General features: G+C 37.7%; 1 protein-coding gene across 2 annotated transcripts in view; it reads right to left on the bottom strand.

Moving 5' to 3' along the window:
* Window positions 1-22,322, bottom strand: part of LOC150079535 (uncharacterized) — a 78,334-nt gene that overhangs the window by 6,293 nt on the left and 49,719 nt on the right. For both annotated transcript variants that reach the window (XM_090384036.1, XM_090384035.1), the window contains 7 exons: window positions 17,449-17,620; window positions 15,145-15,241; window positions 13,471-13,526; window positions 10,266-10,313; window positions 9,948-10,047; window positions 9,723-9,789; window positions 7,540-7,638 (listed from right to left, as the gene is read on the bottom strand). In XM_090384036.1, coding sequence (XP_090240162.1) covers window positions 7,540-7,638; window positions 9,723-9,789; window positions 9,948-10,047; window positions 10,266-10,313; window positions 13,471-13,526; window positions 15,145-15,241; window positions 17,449-17,560 — 579 coding nt within the window. In that variant the 5' untranslated portion in view covers window positions 17,561-17,620. The remainder of the gene's footprint in view (window positions 1-7,539; window positions 7,639-9,722; window positions 9,790-9,947; window positions 10,048-10,265; window positions 10,314-13,470; window positions 13,527-15,144; window positions 15,242-17,448; window positions 17,621-22,322) is intronic.

Here is a 22,322-nt window from a genome sequence, read left to right as displayed (position 1 = left end):
GGGAATGGTTGGAAGAACCAATTACAAGGAAATAGCGCGTATTATCTTTCGAAGGCGAGATAAATCGAGAAATTAATGAATGAAGGAGAAACGATTTAGAAATAACGAGTCTTGAAAAGCGAAGACTTTTTTTTTTGTTACTCAAGGAAAAAGTAACCATACAAAAAACTTACTTACTAACACGATATACTGAACTTACTCCTCGTAACCTTATATTCCTCGTTGTTTAATTTAAACGACTCCAAACTATTTTCCAAAATTCATAATAGAAATTATTTTTTTGATGAAAATTTGAAAGTGGTGATTTTATTGTAAAATTATTTTGATCCTAAAATTAATGCACACTGCACATGTGCGCTACGAGTTACTGATATTATATTGCTGTTGATTAGTAGCTTACTAGAGAAAGTATTCTACACTACTCGACAAAATTAACAGAACACGTAGAAACCGTAGTATAACTCGAGCAACTTGCGATGAAGCGTGACAAAATTTGGTATGGTGGTGGGGTACCATAGAATATCGAAGAAATGTGGAGACCGAGAAACTTCGGACAGGTATAAGGGTCATTTTAGGGGTTGTACAAGAATTACCAAAAAGGTCACATTACAGAAGTCGATACAAGATGCTCGCAAATATGGTCACATTACATCAGTATGGCGTATCCCTCCAACGGCTAAACAGAACACGACAGTGGTAATCTGACAGCGGTGAACCAGTTTCCATATAAGGGTACCTATAAGATTCTGTGGCAGCAAATCCCATTCGTTCACCAACGAAGACTTTAGCTCACCAAGTGACCAAGGAGTTGGCTGTTGGCGTGCAATGCGACGCCCAAAGGCGTCCCACTCATGTTTGGATCTAAGTCTGACCGGATTTAAGTCTGTGATCGTGCTGGCCATGGCAGTCGTTGGATATCTGTAGTTTCAAGATATTCCTCCACCACTTGAGCTTTATGTGCAGTGGCACTGTCATGCATGAAAAGAAAATCTGGGACAACCACATCTCTAAAAAGTAGCACACTGGGGTTCGAGGATCTGTTCTCGTTACCTCTCGGCAGTTACGGTAGCCCTATCAAAAACATAAAGAGGGGAGCGGCCGTTAATCATTATTCTCCCTCACACGAGAACAGTCTCCACAGTAAGTGTCCCTTTCTCTGATGTTGGAGGGATGGTACCGCATTTCACGTTGTTTCCAGATGAAATAACATATATAATCTGTTTATAGGCTAAAACGGGACTCATCAGAGAACAGAACTGTATCCCATTTGTCAGGTTTCCAAGTCGCATGCTCATGGCAACAGTTTCGACTAGCTCTGCTGTAGTTTGGGGTTAATGGGATATAAACCACTGGACTCTACGCTTCCTTGCGTAGAGTGCACTTGAACTGAGCTGTCTTAACACAGTCCGGTTGGAATTGTTTTCAAATGTGGCCGCAGCAACGTCAAGAGACTGTTGATAACAGGATATCGTATGGTTCCTTCTTGCTGTTAGAGCAGATAGCGGTCTATTCTGGTTGTCGTAGCCCTCGGGCCACCTGGGTCAGCTCTTCTTGTAATAGTTCCGTCTCCTGAAACTGCTTCCATAGTGCCAAAACGACACTACGTGACACATTAAGCTAACGTGCCGATTGCGACTGCTGAGATTCAAGTCGTCCAACCGCCCGCCATTTAGAAGAATCACCTAAACGACGATCATTTGCAATTCTGAGTACTGGAAGTGTGGCTATCCTGAGCAAGCCAAAAAAAACGGGAATGAAGTGATATGGTCTCAATATAGGTATGAATAATTTTCATAATGTGCGGCTGTGTAAGGTGGTAGATAGATTTCTATCGGATACTCGGAATTTACATGCCAGGATGCCTATTATATCAAATATTCGTGAAAAACATTTTATTTTGTTAATTTTGTAGAGCAGTGTAGGTGAGCTATGTGTTGGCTCTAATGTTAGCGAAATTTTAGATCTGAGAGACAGTCTATAACGTGGTCAGAAGTGCTATCGTATCCAGTTATGCGTTAAATTTTCTATGAAATAATCTTGGTATATGGAAAAGGATGTGTGAAAAGAGTAGCTTATTAAAGAGTAAGATTGTCAATACTGAAAATGTATGAATACAATATGTGTATCCGTTTCAAAAAGCAAAATAGGAACGGAGAGGGACAGACAAATACGGAGAGAGAGAGAGATCTTACATTATTTAGAATTATAATCTTACATCCTCCCGCTTTGTCAAGGCTCTGGATTAAGCTTCTGGCGAGCTATGTTTTTAAAAGTAGTACAATACCATGGTAACTCGTGATAAAGTGAAGTCGGTTCTACATGAGCATTGAGAAAATGTATTTATTACAATAGTTTTAAATGCTGCCAGTCACAAAAAACATGGAATAGGACGAGAAAAATCCTCCTGCTTTTCATAATTTTGAAATGCCTAAAATAGCATTAGCTTTCTTATAATTTCAAAAACTTGTATCTTTGCTCGCAATTTCCACTTTCATTACATATGTGAAAATTTACTATTAAAATGCGTTGTTTCTTCCTTATTCATCACTGTAGCTAGCATGTCGTTATACCCATGTCATCATAATACAGTTCCACTGGATTTATAATTTGCATTTTAAATTTGTGACTCTCACCTAGACAGAGAGATGCAGTTTCCACCGAGAGATGTGCCACATAATTAGAACGACTCGAACAGGCATGGAAATGAAGGAAGGAAGGAAACATCTTTAGCCATCATAATTTTTAAAAATGCTATTGGATTTATATTAAAAGCTCTGAATTTTTATCTCCATTTTTTCCCCAGAGTGTACTCTTTCTTATTCTGTCTCTTAGCCATCATATTCAGTTTTAATTTTTGCTTCAATTTTCTTGATTATGATTTGATTTAGTTTGGGGTTAATGGGATATAAACCACTGGACTCTATGCTTCCAGTGGTTTATAAAGAACAAAATTCTTTATTTTGTACTTATTCCATTTTTGTGTTATTTTTTACTATTTTGCAAATCAAAAAGTTCCCTTTTTAAATTGCTGTCAACTTATGGTTATTACTGTAAGTTTAGAACAATTTATGGCTCTAATTAAACCCTTTAGCAATGCCATTTCTTTAAATGTAGTGCAATAACAAGTTAACTCGTGATAAATGACTAATAAACTTACGCTTTTACCAGTTTTACCATTGTAAGTAATTATACCTTTTAGATCAAAGCTGGTGTTATTATAAAAGAGTATATTCTTAAAATTAACTATTAAAAGGAAAAATAAATTATATAATTTTGAACAATATTACTAATTAGCTTATATTTTATACGTTTATTTATAACATACCCAAATTATTTTTAGATTTTGTTTCTAAATCAATCCTCAGGATGATATTGTATTTCTTAAGACTCAAAAAAATTGCTAAAACACAACTTTGGAGCTGGATTAAATTAATATTTTGATAGTAACAGGCAAACGCTTCTAATATGGCAAAATCTCAATGCTCACAATAGAACAAGTTTCACTTTATCACGAGTTCACTTGGTAGTGTACTACTTCGCAAATTTCACTTTGTATAATGCATTAAATAAAATGAAGAAAAGAAATTAAAAATAATCGCCGAAGTGATTTTTAACTTTAAAAATGCCCATTGTAGTGATGATGATACAAAGATCTGTGTCGTGAAGTCTATTTACTGTCTGATGCCTCAGTCTTTTCTGTACACACGATTTACACCAAATAACTTACGTTTTTCTGTTCGAATACGGCCCCCTCTCTCTCAGTAAATATTTCCACAATACTGAAATCGATAGTTAAGCTTCTTGGAGGAACCCAGTCTTCTCCCCTCAAGCCCAAGTCGTCAAAAAAAGTAGTTTCCTTTCTAAAGAGGTATGAGCGTATTTCTAACAGCCAAATCGATAGGTAGGACCGACCCAGCAGTGTCAAGTTCGTGGTGACTTTCATCCAACCAAGCCCCAAACTCTATTAGGAACCTCTGCAAGACACGAACAATGAAGCCAAGCGTATTATTGAATCGAAGGGCAGCTCCCGCTGACGGTAGTGGTTTGCCCAAAGACGCAGAGTCGGTTCCAGGAAGAGATGAGAGACGCAGGAGTGTGGTTCGGCAGCCCCCGAGGCTTAACGACCGTAATCATGACGTATGAGACAGGGTGTAGCGTGCTGGCTCGTGAGTGCTCATCAGGAACTGGCTCTCCGCCCCAACCGATGCGTTCGTATGTGTGTGTGTGCGTTGTAGTCGGCAGGCGACAGAAAGAGATTTGGGCAAGTACCACCTACGGCTAAGTAAATGGTGTGGTCACCCAGCTGCTAAGTTCCTCATCGTGGGAGGTGTCAGAGAATGTCGGAGCCACACGGAAGGTCTGGTAAGAGGGGGTTGTGCGCAAAAGGTTTATGATGAAAGCATCCTTTTTCTTTGACGTATCTTTTATTCTTAAGACACGCTTCTAAAATGTGAAAATCGGAAGAATTTGATTCCAAGTAGGAATCAGCTGGCTCTCTTTTTCTCTGTAGATCGGGAAGCGAGAATACAAACAGATCAGCAATAAATAGAAGAATATTAAGATCACTACAGTCTAGTGTGTGGGTCTCCCTGTCTGCGTGTTTCTACATATTTAACTGGTCACAGTTGACAAAATTGTAACCGCAACGCGAAGAGGATTTGGAGATCTTTAGGATTGCAGAAACTTTGTATAGGAGGAGGTATTTTGATCGTTTTGAACTCGCTCGAACTTTAACCGCGAGGACAATGTCCTGTTTGGATCACATGACTTGCATAGTGACAGTCTTTTTTTATGTATATGGAATGTCAAATGATTCCAAGAAGACGGGCACTCTGCCAATCCCCGTTTCTTTCGCTTCTAGAGACCATGTCTAATCGTGTGATATTTGGAGGTTCTACAGCAAGAGTTTAGAAATAGTTACAATAGTTCAGACCTGAGGCCGTTGGAGAAAACACACACAATAATATATATATATAAAACGAATAGAATTTTTCTACTTTTATTTTTTTACAAAGAAAATAATTTCATGAAAAACTCTCAGCGATGACCGCTGAGAACTCGTCTCCGTGTATAGATAAATAAATCTTTATTTTAAAATTCACATGAGGGATAGACTTATAAATAGTGTCATATGAAGGAACGTGCGATTGTCGTTGATGTTTTGCAACAAGTTTATGTTCAGAATAATTTTGGTAGGGTATTGTGTATAAAAAGGGTTGGCTCTCTGTCGGCCAAATGAATTTACACATTTATGAACAGCAATTGACCCGGGTCCACCACTGCGAGGTGGTGGCCGAAGAGGCCCCGGGTCCACCCGGGTCCAATGGTTGTTAAAGATCACCGGGCGCACGTTCATGAATCTCGCAAGGGAGGGGGGGGGGCACAATTTGTAGCAATTGCCAGTGATAGAAGCAGCAAAAATTAGATAATAGGTTATAATAATTGGCCCAAGCCCCACTACTTTCTATTTTTATCCAACTCAAATTAGAATATGATATTCTAAGTTAATTATTTCCTACTTTATGTTGAATTAACATAACTTCAGCAATTTGTCCACCACTTCCATTTCACCTATCCACTGGGTTAATTTTGTTTTTTTGTTTAAAGTAAAGTAATCGTCAAGAAAAACCGAAATATGCCATATTTGTTTATTATTATCTTCTTTCTTATGGCACGGTCCCAGTACAACTTGTGAGTAGGGGTCTCTCGTATGGACTGAGGTTCGTGCTTGTAATACGGTACACTTTCTTTGATCAATTGGTATTTCTTGGCTAGCTTCTGATGTATTATCCTGGCGACCTGGTAGTGTCTGCGAGTGTCCTGCATCCCGGTGGTTGAATGCGTCGGTTTCGGGGAACAGCGTCCCACTGGTGAGCCATGCGTTGGAAAACTCCTTGTCTATGTAGTCTTGATGGAGGTCATTGTAGTGCCTCTTTTCCCCATCTTTCTGTCTTCGTTTCATCCGTCTAAGTGGGCAGGATCTCCTCATCAAGTGGGATGTGCCGCTTGCCTGTCTTCCTTATGGCATGGTAGAGTGGCGCTGTGTTTTTCTGGAAGTAATCCCTCCGGTTTTTAATCGCTTTATCCTGTTGTTTCGATGTGGTCTGCCAAACCACTTCCTCCTCCTTTCCGGGTTATGGTCAGTCTCTCTAAGGCCGCCTTCGGATGGTGCCGGCGGCTCTTGATCATCTTTGTTCTGGTTATTATTATTATTTATCTTTCTAGACACTATTTGACTAGAGGGTGCAATTGGTTGAGATATTATCCAGCTTTATTATCGTATTGTTGTCGTTATAATTGCTTCTAAAGTGTGATATCAAAGTTAGCATCGAGTATAGGTCTTTGAGATGGTAAACGGTTTCTCAACGCTCCTAATTAGCCATCTCAGGAATCAATATTCAACGCCTAGGAAGGCATTGATTTAATTCTCTTAATTAACTAATTTATCTACTAGATACTTTCTTCCCCCCTCGTTTCCTTAAAATTCATATTTTAACAACCCATCTATATCAATACAAGGGGATTTTCCATACTTTAGTTATAATCTCTACTAATAGGGGTTGTGGAAAAGTAGTGGCAACCTGACAGTAGGAGAAAAGTACACCTTATGTAATCAGTAGTTACTGAAATAATTACGCCCATAGTCGTGCAGGACAATTGCACGATGCCAGGGGCGACACTTCTCGAGTAAACTGCTGAACTAGGAAAAACCGGAATGTGTACCTCACACCCCTGCCATTTCGATCTGTTCCCAAAACACAAGACAGCTTACGTGCCTTAAAGAAGTCTCTTGCATATACTGACAAAACCCTCTCTGCATATGGAATTTCCGAGGCTGTACAGATGCATGATGATTGAAAGAATGCGACCAGTAAGTAATCGATAGGATTGTTTTGCTATCTTTATTTGGTAGCCACTACTTTTTCCCCAGCCCTCGTACATTTTAAAACTTTTAGTCTAACTGCCCAGCACTACAATACGGTTTCCTACTCAATGAAAAGTGGTACTAAAGCATGCCCATATCGTTTGTTGCTAGGCAACTACATTACTAAATCGCAGTAAACTCTTTTGGGCCATCCCATTTCGGACAAAAAAAAAAAAAAAAAAAGGAAACAAGTCTTGCATTGAGACTGCAACCTAATCATAATATTTCAATATATCTAAAGCCGTTTAAAACCACTTTTATTTTCATTTATCTGAAAGAAATACAGAATGGTTTAAGCTGCATACACGTTGAAACATTTCAATTAAAATTCAGATCTGGTAATGACAATTCCGGACTTGTCTATCTTAAGCCATTTATCTCAAATTGGTTGTTCCCTCGCTATATCATCATACACACTGTTTCTTTAATACTTTTCCCAGATAACACATCTAAGCGTTATTCGCAACTTCCATGGTTCGATGTCCAACCCGAGCATGCGCGGTGTATTTTTCTAATGACCGCAGCGAAAAAGACACGTTTATGTTACCCCCTACGGCCGTCACGAAGCCAGAATTGAACAGCGGGATAGAAACGATTAATCTCCTGTTACTTACCATGTAAGCGGATGGCACTCCATACTTCATAGTGACAAACTTCTTCAGGTGTGTCACAGTTACCGCTGCATGACACTGAAGAAAGCGTCGTTTGGGACCCTGTCGAAGGAAAGAAGAGATACTTTATATTAAGTAGTTGCAACTAATTTATAGATCTTGAAATGATACCTGTCTTTCTTTTTTAATGTTATACTTAAAAGCAGTAAGCAATGTCAAATAACACTAATTGAGATTTTTTATAATGCTATCCTAAGTAATGAATTGTAAGGCAATATGCACAAATTGGGTAAATTGGTGTGGTTAATCAAACTATTTAATTTAATATTTATTTTGTCATTAACTAGTTGACGTCATTAGCTAATTAAAGGCATGGCATGTAAGTTGTGACGTAGTACAATCACAAGTTCGTTATACTTTCTTGGGGGATTTATAATCGATCCGGTCAGGGGGAAGATATGTGATCCTTCCAATTTCTAGAAAGGTGTTGTTGGAGCGCGTTTAGCTGGAGCCACAATTGACAAAACAAAGGAAATCACTGGGGGTAGAAAGCAACTAAGTATACAATGAATAGAAGAAGAAAGGAGAATTCAACTCTAAAGGTCCAGTGTGTAATAAATGACTGAAATATTCAATTAAGAAAAATGACCTATTTCCGATTGAACTATGTGGCGGGAGCTGAAGAAAGCCATTTCTTTCTGTAAAAAAAAAATCAAAAGATTCGCTGGAGTGGTGTCGCCACCTCCAAGTGGAACAGCGGGAAAAGATCATGTGCTCTGATGAGCTCGATTTAGACTCTTTATGCACTAATTAAGGTGTGGCTAGACCCTCATGAAGCCATGTATCTCGTGTCCACCACTTAAGCGGCTAGAGGTGGTATCATGGTATGGGGTATGTTCTGTTTTGTAGGAATTTGGTCAGCTCATACCGTTATATGGTCGTGTTAACTCCAATGAATACATTTCTGTCGTATTGGACCAACTTCACACTGTATTGCTTCAATTTTACCCAGACTGCAATGGATTCTTTTCCATTGCAGTCTGGGTAAAAAAACGACAACGCAACTCTCCACAGTACAAAAATTTTATCTGAATAGTTCGAAGAACATTCCCAAGATTTCGAACAACTACTTTGGTGGTAGCCTAATTCTTCAGATATGAATCCAATTGAGAATGTCTGGGATATGTTAGAAAAGGCAGTTCGCAGTTCTGTTGCCGACCACAGTACAACAGCTGATAAATATGCTAATGGAAGAAGGGACAAATATGGAGTTAGATTCCTTCCGATACCTAGTGGAATCCACGACACAATGTGTAGTGCAATAATGCAAAAAAGTGGCCTTAAGAGATATTGAATAAAGGTTTCTAATTTTTGGCCAGTGAGCGTAAATAATAATAGTCTGTTTTGCCATTTTATCGTTCACTATAAATGCACTAGTAAATGGTAGTAAATATAGTTATTGGAATTGGCGTTTGAAACAATTTCGATAATTCTTTAATAATCATATCAGTAATAATTCAACTAATCAAGAAAAAGTTAGATCGAGTTCCATGATTCTCCTTGCCTTTTTGGGGGAATTTTTTTATACTAGAATAATCTTAGATACTGTTTTCAATTTGTCATTGGACTCCAATGTGAGTCCTCCCTATTCGAATCCTGTTTCTGCTGCTGGAGCCTCAGCTGTGCACAAATGCTTTTGCGGTCTCTAGGCCTAAACAACCTTACTGCCTTCATTCTTCGTGAGGTTGTTTAGGCCTAGTGCTGTCTTAACTAACACTGCCTTTGATGGGCTAGATCGATAATGGATTCCGAAGCGTGGTAAATAGACAAAATCTGTCTGTTAAACTCATAAAAGCATGTTTAACCAGAAATTTTTCTCCGCATGAATTACTGTAATTTATTATTTCTTTTAATTAGTTTACTTCTCAACGCTATTTAGGCTTAGCGATATCCAAGATATATGGATGTACAATACAGCCTCGATTTAATAGAACTCAATTTAACGAACTTTGGAAATAACAGACATCGTCCATTGAATCAACTTTTCGTCCATATGAATCTGGTGACGTAAATTTCTTAATCTGGTTGTGTTTAACATCAGTTAAAATATTTTAATTAACAATCTTTTAATATTTTAACAATAAAGGACTATGACATTATCTCAGACTTAAGGGAAAAATACCCACCTCTTCGCCACTGGTGTCTTTTGAAGGTAGATGGCTTCCATCTTTTGGCTTCTTGTTATCACCATTTCTAAAAGAAAAAAAAGTTCGATAAAAAAAAGAAATTAATCTATTTTGAACAAGTGAATATTGTTAAATGACTTAACAGAACACGAACTACTGAATGCGTTAAAGCAATCACAATCTGAATTAGTTTTTAAAATAAAAGTTTGGGGATCCATATCTTACTTATATCCATACTCCAAAGATAGACTTATTGACTCATCAGGTGTATAGATAAAGCGCTGAGTTGTAGCTTCCCCTTTGTCTTCGGGCGATACATTGGCACCTGCAAGAGTTAAAAAAAATAAAGTCTTTGTATAGTTTCACATTGGATTTTAAATTATATTTAAAACATCTTTGTATTAAAAAATCTTTTCAGTTTTTAAATTGTGTTAATATTAAAGCAGGTATTTATGACACTTTAAATCGTTTTATATTTCGATTCAATACAAATAAGAAATAACATAAATTAAAAAAAGAAATTATTTAAGAAACATGTCTTACTTGGTTCGGTATTGGAAGAATAAAACTGTTTGCGGCGTTTCATTTCGCCTAGAAGATAAATGAAAGTAACTGTAAAACACCACACAAAAATAATAATAAGATAAAATCTTAACCAGTTATCTTTATAGAACTTTATGGAATTAAAAGAAAAAGTCTAATTCCTGTAAGGAGTACTTTAAAATATAACACTGTTTTGAATTAAAACACAGTAACTGATTCAGAAAAGTTTTTAAATTAATTGAAATTGGGACAACTTCATTCAAACACCCCAACGAGGGAGGGGTAAAGAAGATACAGCAGTCAATTCTTTTGAGTTGACCATAGTTCGAGCTCACTGAATGCTAAATACGGCAATGTTCTTGTATTCACTATCTTGTGAACTTCTTTAACCTTAGGTAGCCTTTCCGGAGTATAAACAGAATTTATTTATTTAATATTCAGAAGTAGAGATTAAGAAGTTTCAAGAAAATTGCTCTTCTGTCCTTCCACACGTCTGGAAGAACAGCATCGGCCTGAGTTCCACTTCCTTCTCCTGGACAAAACTCAAGTTTTTCATCCAGCAAACTGTTTGTCCGACCATGGAATACACGACATTTACGGGAACAAATTCGTAATATAGAATTTAGTTAGTTATAACTAACTCCACCCTCTATTAGCAAGTATGCGCTAATATTAAACTTGTTTTCCACCTGGACCCCAATCACCAAAAGTTTTTTGGATTTAGGAACTCCTAGACCACACTATTTTAGCAACAAAAGAAGGCTGATTAGCGAAGCAGACAAACTGATGTTCAGAACACAACTTACAAACTTAAGATGTCTCATAAGCATCATAAAACAACCTTAGACCAGTTTCTTTAATATTTAAAAAAATACTTCTCCTATACTTGAGGCAGTATCATGCTATCAGTCAATTAACTGTGGGAATAATTAGAAGTTTTAAGAAGAGGCTGAACAAACTGTCCAACATGTAATATCAAGCTCACAAGAGCTAAGCCACAGCCATAAAATAAAGAATCAATTTTTGTTTATACTCTGAACGGACTGGGCCAGAGGACTTTAGAATTTTATTGTACAGTAAAACCTTAATACTTATTTTAAAAAATATTTATTTTAATAATAAAATAAAATAAATGTAATGTTGTATTTTACTATCCTTATTGTGTGCATTAAATGAGCTTAAAATTTTGTTGTATCTTACGGTGGCATTGGGAATTGTCTAAAGCTGATTCAGAATCTAAGTAGCTGTCGACTATCCTCTCTGGAAGTTCAGATGACTCTTTATCGATATGCTACACGCTCGGAAATCTGATGGAAGATGATGTTGAGAAAAATCCTGGCTTTCTACCACTCTGTTTTATCTCGAAAATATTTTAACGGATGGTAAATACCATTAGATTGACGCTGCCCGTTATTTCCGAAGTCCGTTAAAGCGAGGTATGTATATCTAGTCAATCAGTCGTTAATGTCCAGGCCACTAAGAGATATTTGATCAAAGACGATGCGTGGGGACCTGCAAAACATTGGATTTTAAGGAACAGCTGCAGCGCAAAACCAAATATTAGCACACAATGCTCAGCGTTGACTTGGTTAGGGCACAGTGCATCGTGATTGGTCCCTAGGACGTTAGAAATCTATGCCATGACGCGACCAATCACGGTACACGATTTTCCGATTTGACGGGCGTGTTCGGGTCTGGCAGAGGTGATGTCACCATATGGGATTGTTTCTTGTAGTTTAGACTTTGACCATATTGATCGTTGTTCCTGGAAATGCCATGCGGTACATTGACATTATGAACAATTTCTCCCTTCTTGCTTTGTGGCAGCAGTATGGGGGAAACCCTTTTCTGTTTCAACACGACAATGCACCATATCGTACTGCGCAGCATGTAGTGACTTCGTTTAACGACAAGGGCATACAACAGCTTCATTGACCTAGCCACAGCTCCGACCTAGACCTAACCGAACATCTCTGGGATGAAGAAGTGGGCTTCGGGCTAAGCCAAATCAGTGATTGAATTGACTGGTGTGTTGAAGGACCAAAATACACCTTCCTCATTAAAAATCGGTTCAAAGTCAACCGACGAGGACACAGCGTGTAATTAAGGATAAAGTTGGATCAATACGTCATTAAATATTATATCGATAAAACGTTCAAACATGCAGGCGTCCAGTTACTTTTGCCAATATAGTGCACTTCAGAAGGCTGTCAGATTTGTGTGCGTCGTTGCTTAAAATCAGATTGTCACTTTAGGATGTCGCAAACCGAATACTACTGGTAATTGCAGTGTTAAGTGATATAATTAAATGTCAAGAGAATTGTCATTAGTGAGGCTTATCAGTCTTTTGAGAGCAAGAGCCGTGATTTTGGGAACTAGCGTCATCTTACACGCTGAGAAACTAAGATTTTCCGTTTTCACATAGCTAAGACAATTTCAAGTTCTCATGGGAATAAAAATATAGATTACAGCATCGCTGGAAATGTCCTCGAGCGTTACAGTACCAGAACCACTGTTCTAAATCAGGTTCTCTGGACGAGGACAACTATTGAGTATCAATGGTCACGTGTACCTGAACTTTCCACAGCTTGACAGATCAACTCTTGTTGGGTTGATCAACCGTCGATGAAAATTACTTAACTTTGAGAATTGTACCAGATAGCGACCCGCGCCATTACTTTAAAATCTAGTGTTTAGAGTTTCGCTGCAAGTGAACCGGTTTCGTTGTTCTTAACTTTTTATGGACCAATTTGCATTGACTGGAGAGAAAGTGATACAAAGATGATCCATTCGTAAGCATTATCAACCCCCAAAGTAGTGATTTTATCTGTTATTTTTAATATTTGATGATCTCGACTGTTGTTTTATCGTTCATTTCGATAAAGCTAACGTTGGTCGCAAAGTTTTCATATGTTGATGTGGAACAGGTCATCTTCAGTGTTTAGCAGATTTGATACCCATTTCGGAAATTCTTGATATTGACCCAAGCTCTGGGCCAACTTAGTTTGATCAGTCACTGCTGGACATCATGCTTGCAATAACTCTGACTAAAATTGAATATCTGATCATTAATATCACAGAAATTGCAGGCTTCTTAACATTAACTTCAAAGATTGGAGAGATATTTCTCTGGAGTTTAATATGATATTAATAACTGCTAGCTAATAAATTATTAGAGACGTTTTGAAACATAGCTATTACTTACTTTGAAACAGTCCAGGAACTAACTTGTATACGATGTCCTGTAATGTCTTGTCAGATCTGAAACAAGCAGAATAATTTGGTTTATATATAAACCGACTTTATTTTGGGGAAAATATCACAAGATCAAGATGAAGCTTGCAAAAATAATTTTTACGCACTCTCTCTTTCTATATTTTGTATTAAAGATACAAATATTAAATATAATATTTAATATACGATAACTCAATTAAAAATAAAATAATTTAATGCTTTGATAACTCAATTTTTCAACAACTTTTAATAATAATTTATTTTAATAATTTTTAAAGATAAATATCAGTATACTAATGGTACCTTTAGAACAAGCCAGTTAATGTAACGCAGTGCGTTATTTGTCATTATAATACAGTAATTTCTTTTGAGAGAGGTGTGATCTAGTAACACCGTACTTAGTGCCTCTTTGAACGACAGAAGAAACCAATTATAATTAATATCTACTCCTAGCCTTGTCCAGAAAGAATGCTTTCAGACAACGTCCGTTTCTTAACTCTTTATAAGAAAGTTTAATTTTCTGAAAAATAAAAAGAATATACAAAGAAAGACGAACCGTGCACGCCGATCAGTTTTGACTGGACTACTACCCAAACCGGATAGAAAGATTGGCTTGAGTGGCTCAACCGAATCCATCATTATACCTTAGGGATAACCCTTGGTGTGTTCGGACACATCAAGAGTTATCCTTAGGTGTGTTCCATCTCCTGGTCAAAGTTTATATACAAAAGCAAATGAACTGGATTCTTATTTTACACCAAAATCAGTGTGGAATTATACATTTTGTACATTCTAATTATCTGTGAACAGATGTACATTGAGAAAGGATAAAATAGATTAGGCTTTTTTGGAGTTTTTAGTATGAGAAAAAATTTATGAAGACTTTTTCAACCTCTTGCGTTTTTGCCTACTTTTAAGTGTAATTTAATACCAAAGAACTCGTAGTTGAAGGCAAGGTTTGTTCTGGACTTTTCTGGTCGATGAACGATCAAACCATTTCTTTTACTGGGCAATTTAAATTGTTCTGGCCAAAAAAATATGAGGGCATAAGCAAGTACACAGTAATAGCGGCTAGTATGATTTAAACTGCAAACAGTTTGTTCTGCAGTGAGAATACTTTTGCATCTGCAATAGTCTTAATTTCCACAGCACAACAAACTTTCCTTTGCAACGAGTTTCCCTGGTTTTGCACCTACTTTTCAAGCAGATAGCTTAGATAAAAGGTTAATTGGCCATTTGTTAAAAATGAGGCTGCCATGACAGCCTATTTCAGGACTAAACGGTCCCTCATTAGATAAAAGGTCTCTAGTTACAACACACAGCCAAAAATAGTTATCCGTGCAGTTTGTGTTATAAAAATTCTCCTATTACGAAATATTTCTCTCTCTCTCTCTCTCTCTCTCTCTGAAATCCGGAAAATTTTAAAATTCAACACCTTTGAATCACCCTAGAGTGTCTGATTTCAAAGAGTTTACTGTAACGTTGTAGTGTAGAAAAATATCTGTTTTAACAAATCAGTGTACCCACAGGGATACGCATATCGCTGGTTGACTACCATCGGATTAGAAGACACCAATATATAGTAGATAACACACACGCACAGATAAAGTTTTCAGAGATAAAAATATTTAAAAAGCCATCTTACCTGATGTGTAAAAGTGGTTTGGTCTTATGTACCTGAACATCACAGATAGGGCAGAACTTGCTAGTTTCCAGGTAGTGAATGATGCATGTTCTACAAACTGCAAAAGAAAATATAAGAAGATAATTAGTGGAAAACAGACGAATTGAAACATTAATAGATGCTATTGTCATATTTTTGAAAACAAGAAAATATAAATAAAAACGTAACGTTTTATTTGCTGTGTAGTAGGCCGTAAACTAAATACCTATTGTCAATAGACATTTGGGGTTAGGGTTGCATGGTCCTTTCCCTTCCTTCCCGAAAACTATTTTTCATCCAGCAAATAGGTAAACAAACCATAAAATACCGAAAATTTAAAGACATGAGTTACTGAGGCGGTGATTTCTTTTAGGAAATCCAAAAAATAAACAGTGGTAATATCAGGACCTTTTAAAGTTGGCAATATAGCAGCTGAGAACCGCTATCCGAGGATCCGTGCCCACTCGATCTTATACCACGCTTGCCCCTGTTTCCCTACAATTAGGATACATTTGAGGAGATGCGTCGTTTAAACAAATGTTTGAAATTATAATAGAAGAGTCCTGCAACCTCTGGAGATGTCCTCACGTGTCTATTTGGAAGGTTTCACCAATAGACTATTTAGTTTTTTAATGATTGGAATACTACTTTCTAATGGCGATAGTTTATTCAAATATTATTGGAGAAACGTTTCTCTTACGTTTTCAAGATTTAAACTTATCAATTTTGACCGAAGGCAGACAGACGGCCATGAATGCAAAGGTAATGACTCTGCTTAACGCATAGAGATTTATGCATCTGTCTTTTCATACGAGGAAAACTCTGAATCTCCTGGTCTACATGCTTCAGTGGTTGGACAGAGCCGTCATTTCCTGCAGTGGCTGTGTTTCGAAAATATCCCATACTGTACGGAAGTGGGGAAGTAAAACGGAATAGCAGTTGTTCAGCCGTGACTAGAAACGTTCGAATACAGTAGCCACAATCAATCGTATCCAAACCTTTCTGGAAAGTTATTCGACAGAACACAGTTACTGAAACGTTTGTAAAATAATATGCAGTTCGTATTTAATGTTGGAAAAAGTGGTACACTCTCTTGTTAAAAAAAAATCCCGATCCTTGAAGGATAGGGAGGGGGATATTGGTTACCATATCATCTAGAGGTCCAATAAGCCTTTTTTGGATAGCTGGCCCATTTAAGGAGCCAGAATTCCGCAGAAAGAATTGGTAGCTGCTCATGCCCACACTTCTGTGGCATAGAGGAGTGGAATAAAGACTATTGCTCTAATGCATCTCATAATTATTTGGAACGCTGGACTTAAGTCCAGTGTTGTTTAGCAATTCATTGAAAACAAAGGCTCTGGAAGAGTTTGTGCATGTGAGCATGAAACCAAAGTTTTGGGTAAAATACTATTCCCAGGTTTAAGTGGGTTCATGGTTTCATCCATTATCCGAACCATGTTGAAGTTGGCTTAAGGGAAAAGCCATCAACTTTGGGTTTTAGGGATTAATTGACAGTCCATACTGTTTGAGGCACGAGGCGATGTTGACAATATTATTATTGATGTTAATTGTGGTGGTTTCGAGGTCAGTTTTTACGTGCAATAGGTGTCAGAATTTTTAAATCGTCGGAGTAAACGATAATTTTTCTGGTTGTCACAGAGATGTGTCATGACGGTTGTAAATAATAATTCAGATAGGACTCATAGTTGAGGGTCACCAGCAGAGATCGCTTCCTAGTGCGATTGTCCATGGGCAACAACCCTAGTATTCTGTTTGTCATTGTGGACTGATTTTTGATGGTGTTGGTGGCTTATATCCAAGGAATTGAATCTTTAAGATAGGCTGCATAGTTTTCTCCAAGACTTTTAGGGACATTGAGAGAAAGCCTTAGGTCGATTTTGTGCGTTGATTGACTGAAGGGGGGGGGGGAATTCTACGCACATTCGACAGAGGGGATGATTTATGCCCCCACTGTGCAATTTGCAGAACGAAGAGGACTTATTCGTATACCCCCAAAAATTTATGTTCTAATAAACCCTTTTGTGGGTTTATTGGATCATAAGTAGCATATATTACAAAAGGAATTTTCATTTTTATTTAAGCATCTTTATTTATTTTATTAAGTAGTATTCCTAACGTAATGTAGCAGACTTCGTACAGTGACAGCAGTGCAGTGCAAATTATCTTTCTGAGCTTTCAAATGTCTGGTTCCAATTAATCATAATTAATTCGCAGTAAAAGTCAAGATTTAAATGAAAAATTGTCTCCAAAGTATGCGATACTTACATGAATGAAGGCATTCGATGATGGTGGTAGCGTCGATGAAATAACCTCCGCACAGGATACAAGTTATATGAGGGTTAGCATCCGTGATCTTGAGGCGGGTTGGACGGTGCATGGCTACACGCCACGCACTGATGGAGGGGATTTGAAAGGACTAGACTCTTCTGATAATTATCTACGAAGAAGGAAAAGAAATAAATCGTTGTTGCGAGATTTAAGGCTGCCATTATAATAATTAGTGGTTATTTTTAAATAATCATTTAGTTAAAACCAAGCATCTTTTAAAGACAGTATTTTGTACAAGATTAAATAATCAGACCGCCTTGGCAGAGGGATGAAAAGACAATATAAAAGGGGGGTTATGAAAAAGAAAGAACCCACAAAAATAATTAACAAACGCTGATAGATATAAATGCAATTATACGCTGGATCTGGGCATACCCGATAGCAAATGACACATGGGGTACTTTATATCAACCTCATCCATTTGCTGGGCAAATCACAGACGGGAGCTCGCCATTCAAAAAGTCACAAATAAAAGGAGCGTCACGCCTCTCCTGTCTCCCCCACTTCTTTTTTTTTTCGAGAACACATCGTCGAGGGAGAGGGTAGGAAGGCGGGGGTCATCGAAAATGACTACAGTGCCACCAGACCTTCCTGCATCGCTGCTTGTCTGCGAGCGCCCCTCTCTCTCTCTCTCTCCTGTCCCCCCTCACTACCACTAATTAACGTGATACTCGCCACGCGCATGTGGCTCTGAGCCTGGTAGCCATGGCAACGGAAAGAGCCTCTCTTCCGACTCGGTGCACTCGCGGCCCCGTTAAAACAGATGCTATCGACGACATAACTAGATGGGTTCATTATTTCCGAAATCTGATGGACGCACGGGGGCATTCCGTCATGCATGCCTCTATCTATCGGCACAACATTCTTCTGTGACGGCCCATTTATACATGCACGCACGCGCATGGTGAATGGCTCAGGTAATTCCCGTTTATGAACCAAAAAAAAACAAGAATGTAACTTTTATGAGCAACCAATCATTAGGCTGTGGCTACGCAGAGATGGTTGGGCTTTGGTGACTCACATTTTCTGTGTACAGATAAGAAAATATGTTTTTGTAATTAATCCAAGAGATGTGAACATTTTGCTAACGTTATTCAATTGTGAATGGATCAAAATTTATTATTAGCGAAGAGAAAATTAATAAACGAAAAATATTCAAAGCGACAATTGGTTTATTATGTTTTAGATCAAAATAAAATGTTTAAATGGAAAAGTTAAAAAATATAAGAAAAAATTTTGGCAATTTTAATAAGCTGTCGGATATTATTATAAGGAAATCCTGTTTTTTTCATTTATAATATATTTTTAGTTTGGCCACAGCTGTTGAAAAACTTGAGCTGAAAATACAATGGACCATAAATAATAAATAAACAATAAATAAATCTGCACGATGGTGCCAAAAGTTGGCTAAGAGTAAATGTCAATGTTTGGTCTGACATGAATTTCAAAAAAATATGGGGAAGATGCTTTTTAAAACACTTTACCGATTATTTTTGTTGGATTTTACGAGTCTGGTAGAACTGTTTGTTATGGAATCAACTGTTCCAGTGAATAAGCGTTAATTCCATGACCAAAAGAGAAGTAACCGTCGAAATATGTTGTCATTGTGCTTCGAGGACTTTAACCTCGTCCGCGAAGGTTTGAACAATCTCGTATTATTGATGGTACAATCAAAGGATACTGTCATTTTGCTACTGATCGGTGCATCCTCTCAATGTTAGCTTATTGTATTTGAACAACGAACCACCTTGGATGCCATAGAGACCGTACAAACTGGAGCAGAGCGTCGCTTCTATGCCGGAGCACGTAGTAGGGCGTTTTTTCCCCGGCGTGTATAGCCATGCGTGAACCTCGACATCGGAAGTTTCTGAAAACGCTACTGATGCAATATGTGAGCAAACACTTGCCCACTGGGGCCTCCGTAGCTCAGTCACGTGCCTGAAGGCCTACGGTTTGCGCTCCATCTATTGCTAAGGAACTTTTACTGAGGCTCTTCCTCGGGTGTTTCACCTAACAAGCCATTGCACTAAATGTTCCCTTCATTCTGTTTCATGTTGACAGAAGAACAAAAAAGAAAAAGAAGCAAATTACAAACATTTGTTTCTCTTCTCCCGTTCTTTCTATTCTTATAATATTTGTTGGTCTCCTATCCAATTATTATCATTAAGTGTTTGCCAGTCTGTTATCCATTGTTTATCCAATAAATCGGGTCAAAATACGGCTAGTAGGCCGGGTAATACTCGCAAAGCAATTTCATTAGGCTCTCGGTGATGCTCAGACATTATTAATAATCCCTGCCTTCACAATTTTCTAAGCTAGATCCTGCCCAAACAGGAAGACTTAATTAAGACGTAATTGTTGGTATTCTGTGCGAAACCATGGACCCTCAACGAATTTCATCGTGGTTGTCTCCTATCACGTTTCTTCATAAGTACATTTTGAATAGGGATTGGTGAAATTTTACCTCTTCGCTCATCTCAAATGGTATTTGAGATGAAGCAAGCATTTGATACTTCTGGGTTCTAGAATTGTCCAAATTACAACGAAGTTCTGCGGCATGTATATTAACACCGAGATCTTGAAATTGTAATAAAAACGGTCTGAATACTAATAATTTCGTGCAGTACGATATTTTGATTTAATGTTACATAAAATTAAGTCAAAAGTCAAGGTGCACATATCCCAAAATTAAAAAAAAAAAAGGTGGGAGGGGAGACTGAAATTTTCCTGGATAGCGGTTTCAAAATAATGTTGTCTAAAAGTTTTATTAAGGGGGAAGAAAACAGAAACAGGGATTTCTTTTGTTGGTTTTTAAGCTGCAGAGTAACTCCTGCCCCAAAGCGTGCAAACTCCCAAAAGAGAAAAGACTTCAAGCCTCTCTCTATCTGATTCCTTCTTACTAAAGCTTCTAGACAATTATCTCATAACTACTTTCCAGGCAAACGTATGGCTTCTCTGCACGGTCAACTAAAACGTATCTTCTTCTTCAACACATTTCTACAATTTACTGTGGAAATGTCTTTTTGTAACGAACCTTCTGCATCAAATCCACAATCTGCTCGAAATATAAGCTTAGGCCTGCCCCTAAGAACTTTCTTGTAGTTATCCGCCATACTCTTTCCTTCTCTTTCAAGTCACCCCAAGTTTAGCTCTTATACTGAGGACACTTGTCTCTGGTATGACGGGCCGCGTCCAGTAAGATCAACCTTCTCAATCCATCGCGTATAGCTCGAAAACTTTTGATTTTCTCTTGAATGAGGATACAAGAGAAAATCACAATGAGTTAGCATTTGTTCGATTTTACGAATATTGACGGGTCTCGATTACAAGCGTGGTCTGCCTAACATGTCGTAGTATCAAGTTTCGAGACAATAGGATTCCCATAATGTTTCTTTTTATACTAATTGTAGACTGAAAAAAACTTCTTTTATAGCTAAGTTAACAGCAGCACACAGATTTGAAGGAAAAATTGAAGAGTTAGAATTTTAAATAAAGTGCAAAGTACCGCGGAGTATATAATAATAAGAGTTACAGGTATGCACTAATATGGTTTTTGGACCACCCTGTCCTTTTAAGAAAGATTGTATTCTACAATGAATAGATTCAAATAAATCTTGAGCTGTCTTAACAGGAATATTGGACCATTCTTCATGGAGGAACGTTTCAAACTCCTTGAGTGATGAAGGTGGAGGAATTCTGCTTCTCGCTCTCCTCTCCTCTCAAAGTGGCTAAATAACGTTAAAGAGTGTTGGTGATTGTGCAGGTCATGGGAGATTCTTAGCCTCAATTTCATTCTCCTCAAACCAAGACTGGACACATCTGGCTGTGTGATTGGAGCATTATCATCTAGAAATATGATATCGTTGTGGTAAACGATGTTTGTACCATGGGATGAACCTGGTCAATCAAGGTAATCAGTGGCAGTAATTCTCTCGTTCAGGGTGATGATAGGACCTAAAGATTATCTTCCATGTTCCACGGTCGGCACAAGACAGGATGATGAACTTCCTTTGGTATTTGCCAAACCTAAACATCTCCTTGATGTTGGATCAAGTGTGAATGATGATTCTTATCAAAATATTACACGTTTCCAATCATCAAGTGTCCAGTTTTGTGCTCCTTACACCGTTGCATCCTCTTTCTCTCATTACCATCAGTGTCGAGTAGCTTGGCAATAGAGGCTCTGCCATAAATTTCAGCTTTATTGAAGTTCTCGCCGAATGGTTACTGCATCACGATCATACAAGAGTGCACGCAGCCTCAATTATTGCGAAACACTACACGAGATAAGCACCAGAATACCTCCCAATCACCCTTACAGTTCACATCTTGCTCATTGTGGCTTTCTTCTATCTCCTAAGCTCAAGATGAACAAAAAGCTAGTAATTTTCTATTAGCCCTCACATTCATAGCAATACTTTGATGGAAAAAGAAAGTCTTTTATAGTGCAAATTTTCTTTCGCATAGTACATTAAAAGTGCAGTTATTAATATTGATTATAACATAAACCACACAACAGTAATTTAAAGCTTGGTAGCCTGATTTTTCTTAATTTTTTTTTGGTATAAACTCGATTTTACTTATAATTAGATTAGTAAAAGTTTACTAAAAACCAATTAAGTAAACCTTTCATCATCCAAATATCAAAAATTATCCCTCATAATTCGAACATTCATTTAAAAACGAATGCGTTATGGATTAAAGTGCAAAAACGCGGGACTCACTGAAAGTAAGTGTGTGTCTGGTTTTGTTACAAATAGGTGCTCGCTTTCAGCCGTTGGACGCTTTACAAGAGCGGCCCGGTCAAACCC

The sequence above is a fragment of the Mastigoproctus giganteus genome, chromosome 10 (genome assembly GCF_048544385.1).
Source record: "Mastigoproctus giganteus isolate SK-2022 chromosome 10, ASM4854438v1, whole genome shotgun sequence".
Lineage (NCBI taxonomy): Eukaryota > Metazoa > Arthropoda > Arachnida > Uropygi > Thelyphonidae > Mastigoproctus > Mastigoproctus giganteus.
Note: the sequence above shows the minus strand (reverse complement) of the source record. Positions and strands in the feature narration are given on the sequence as shown.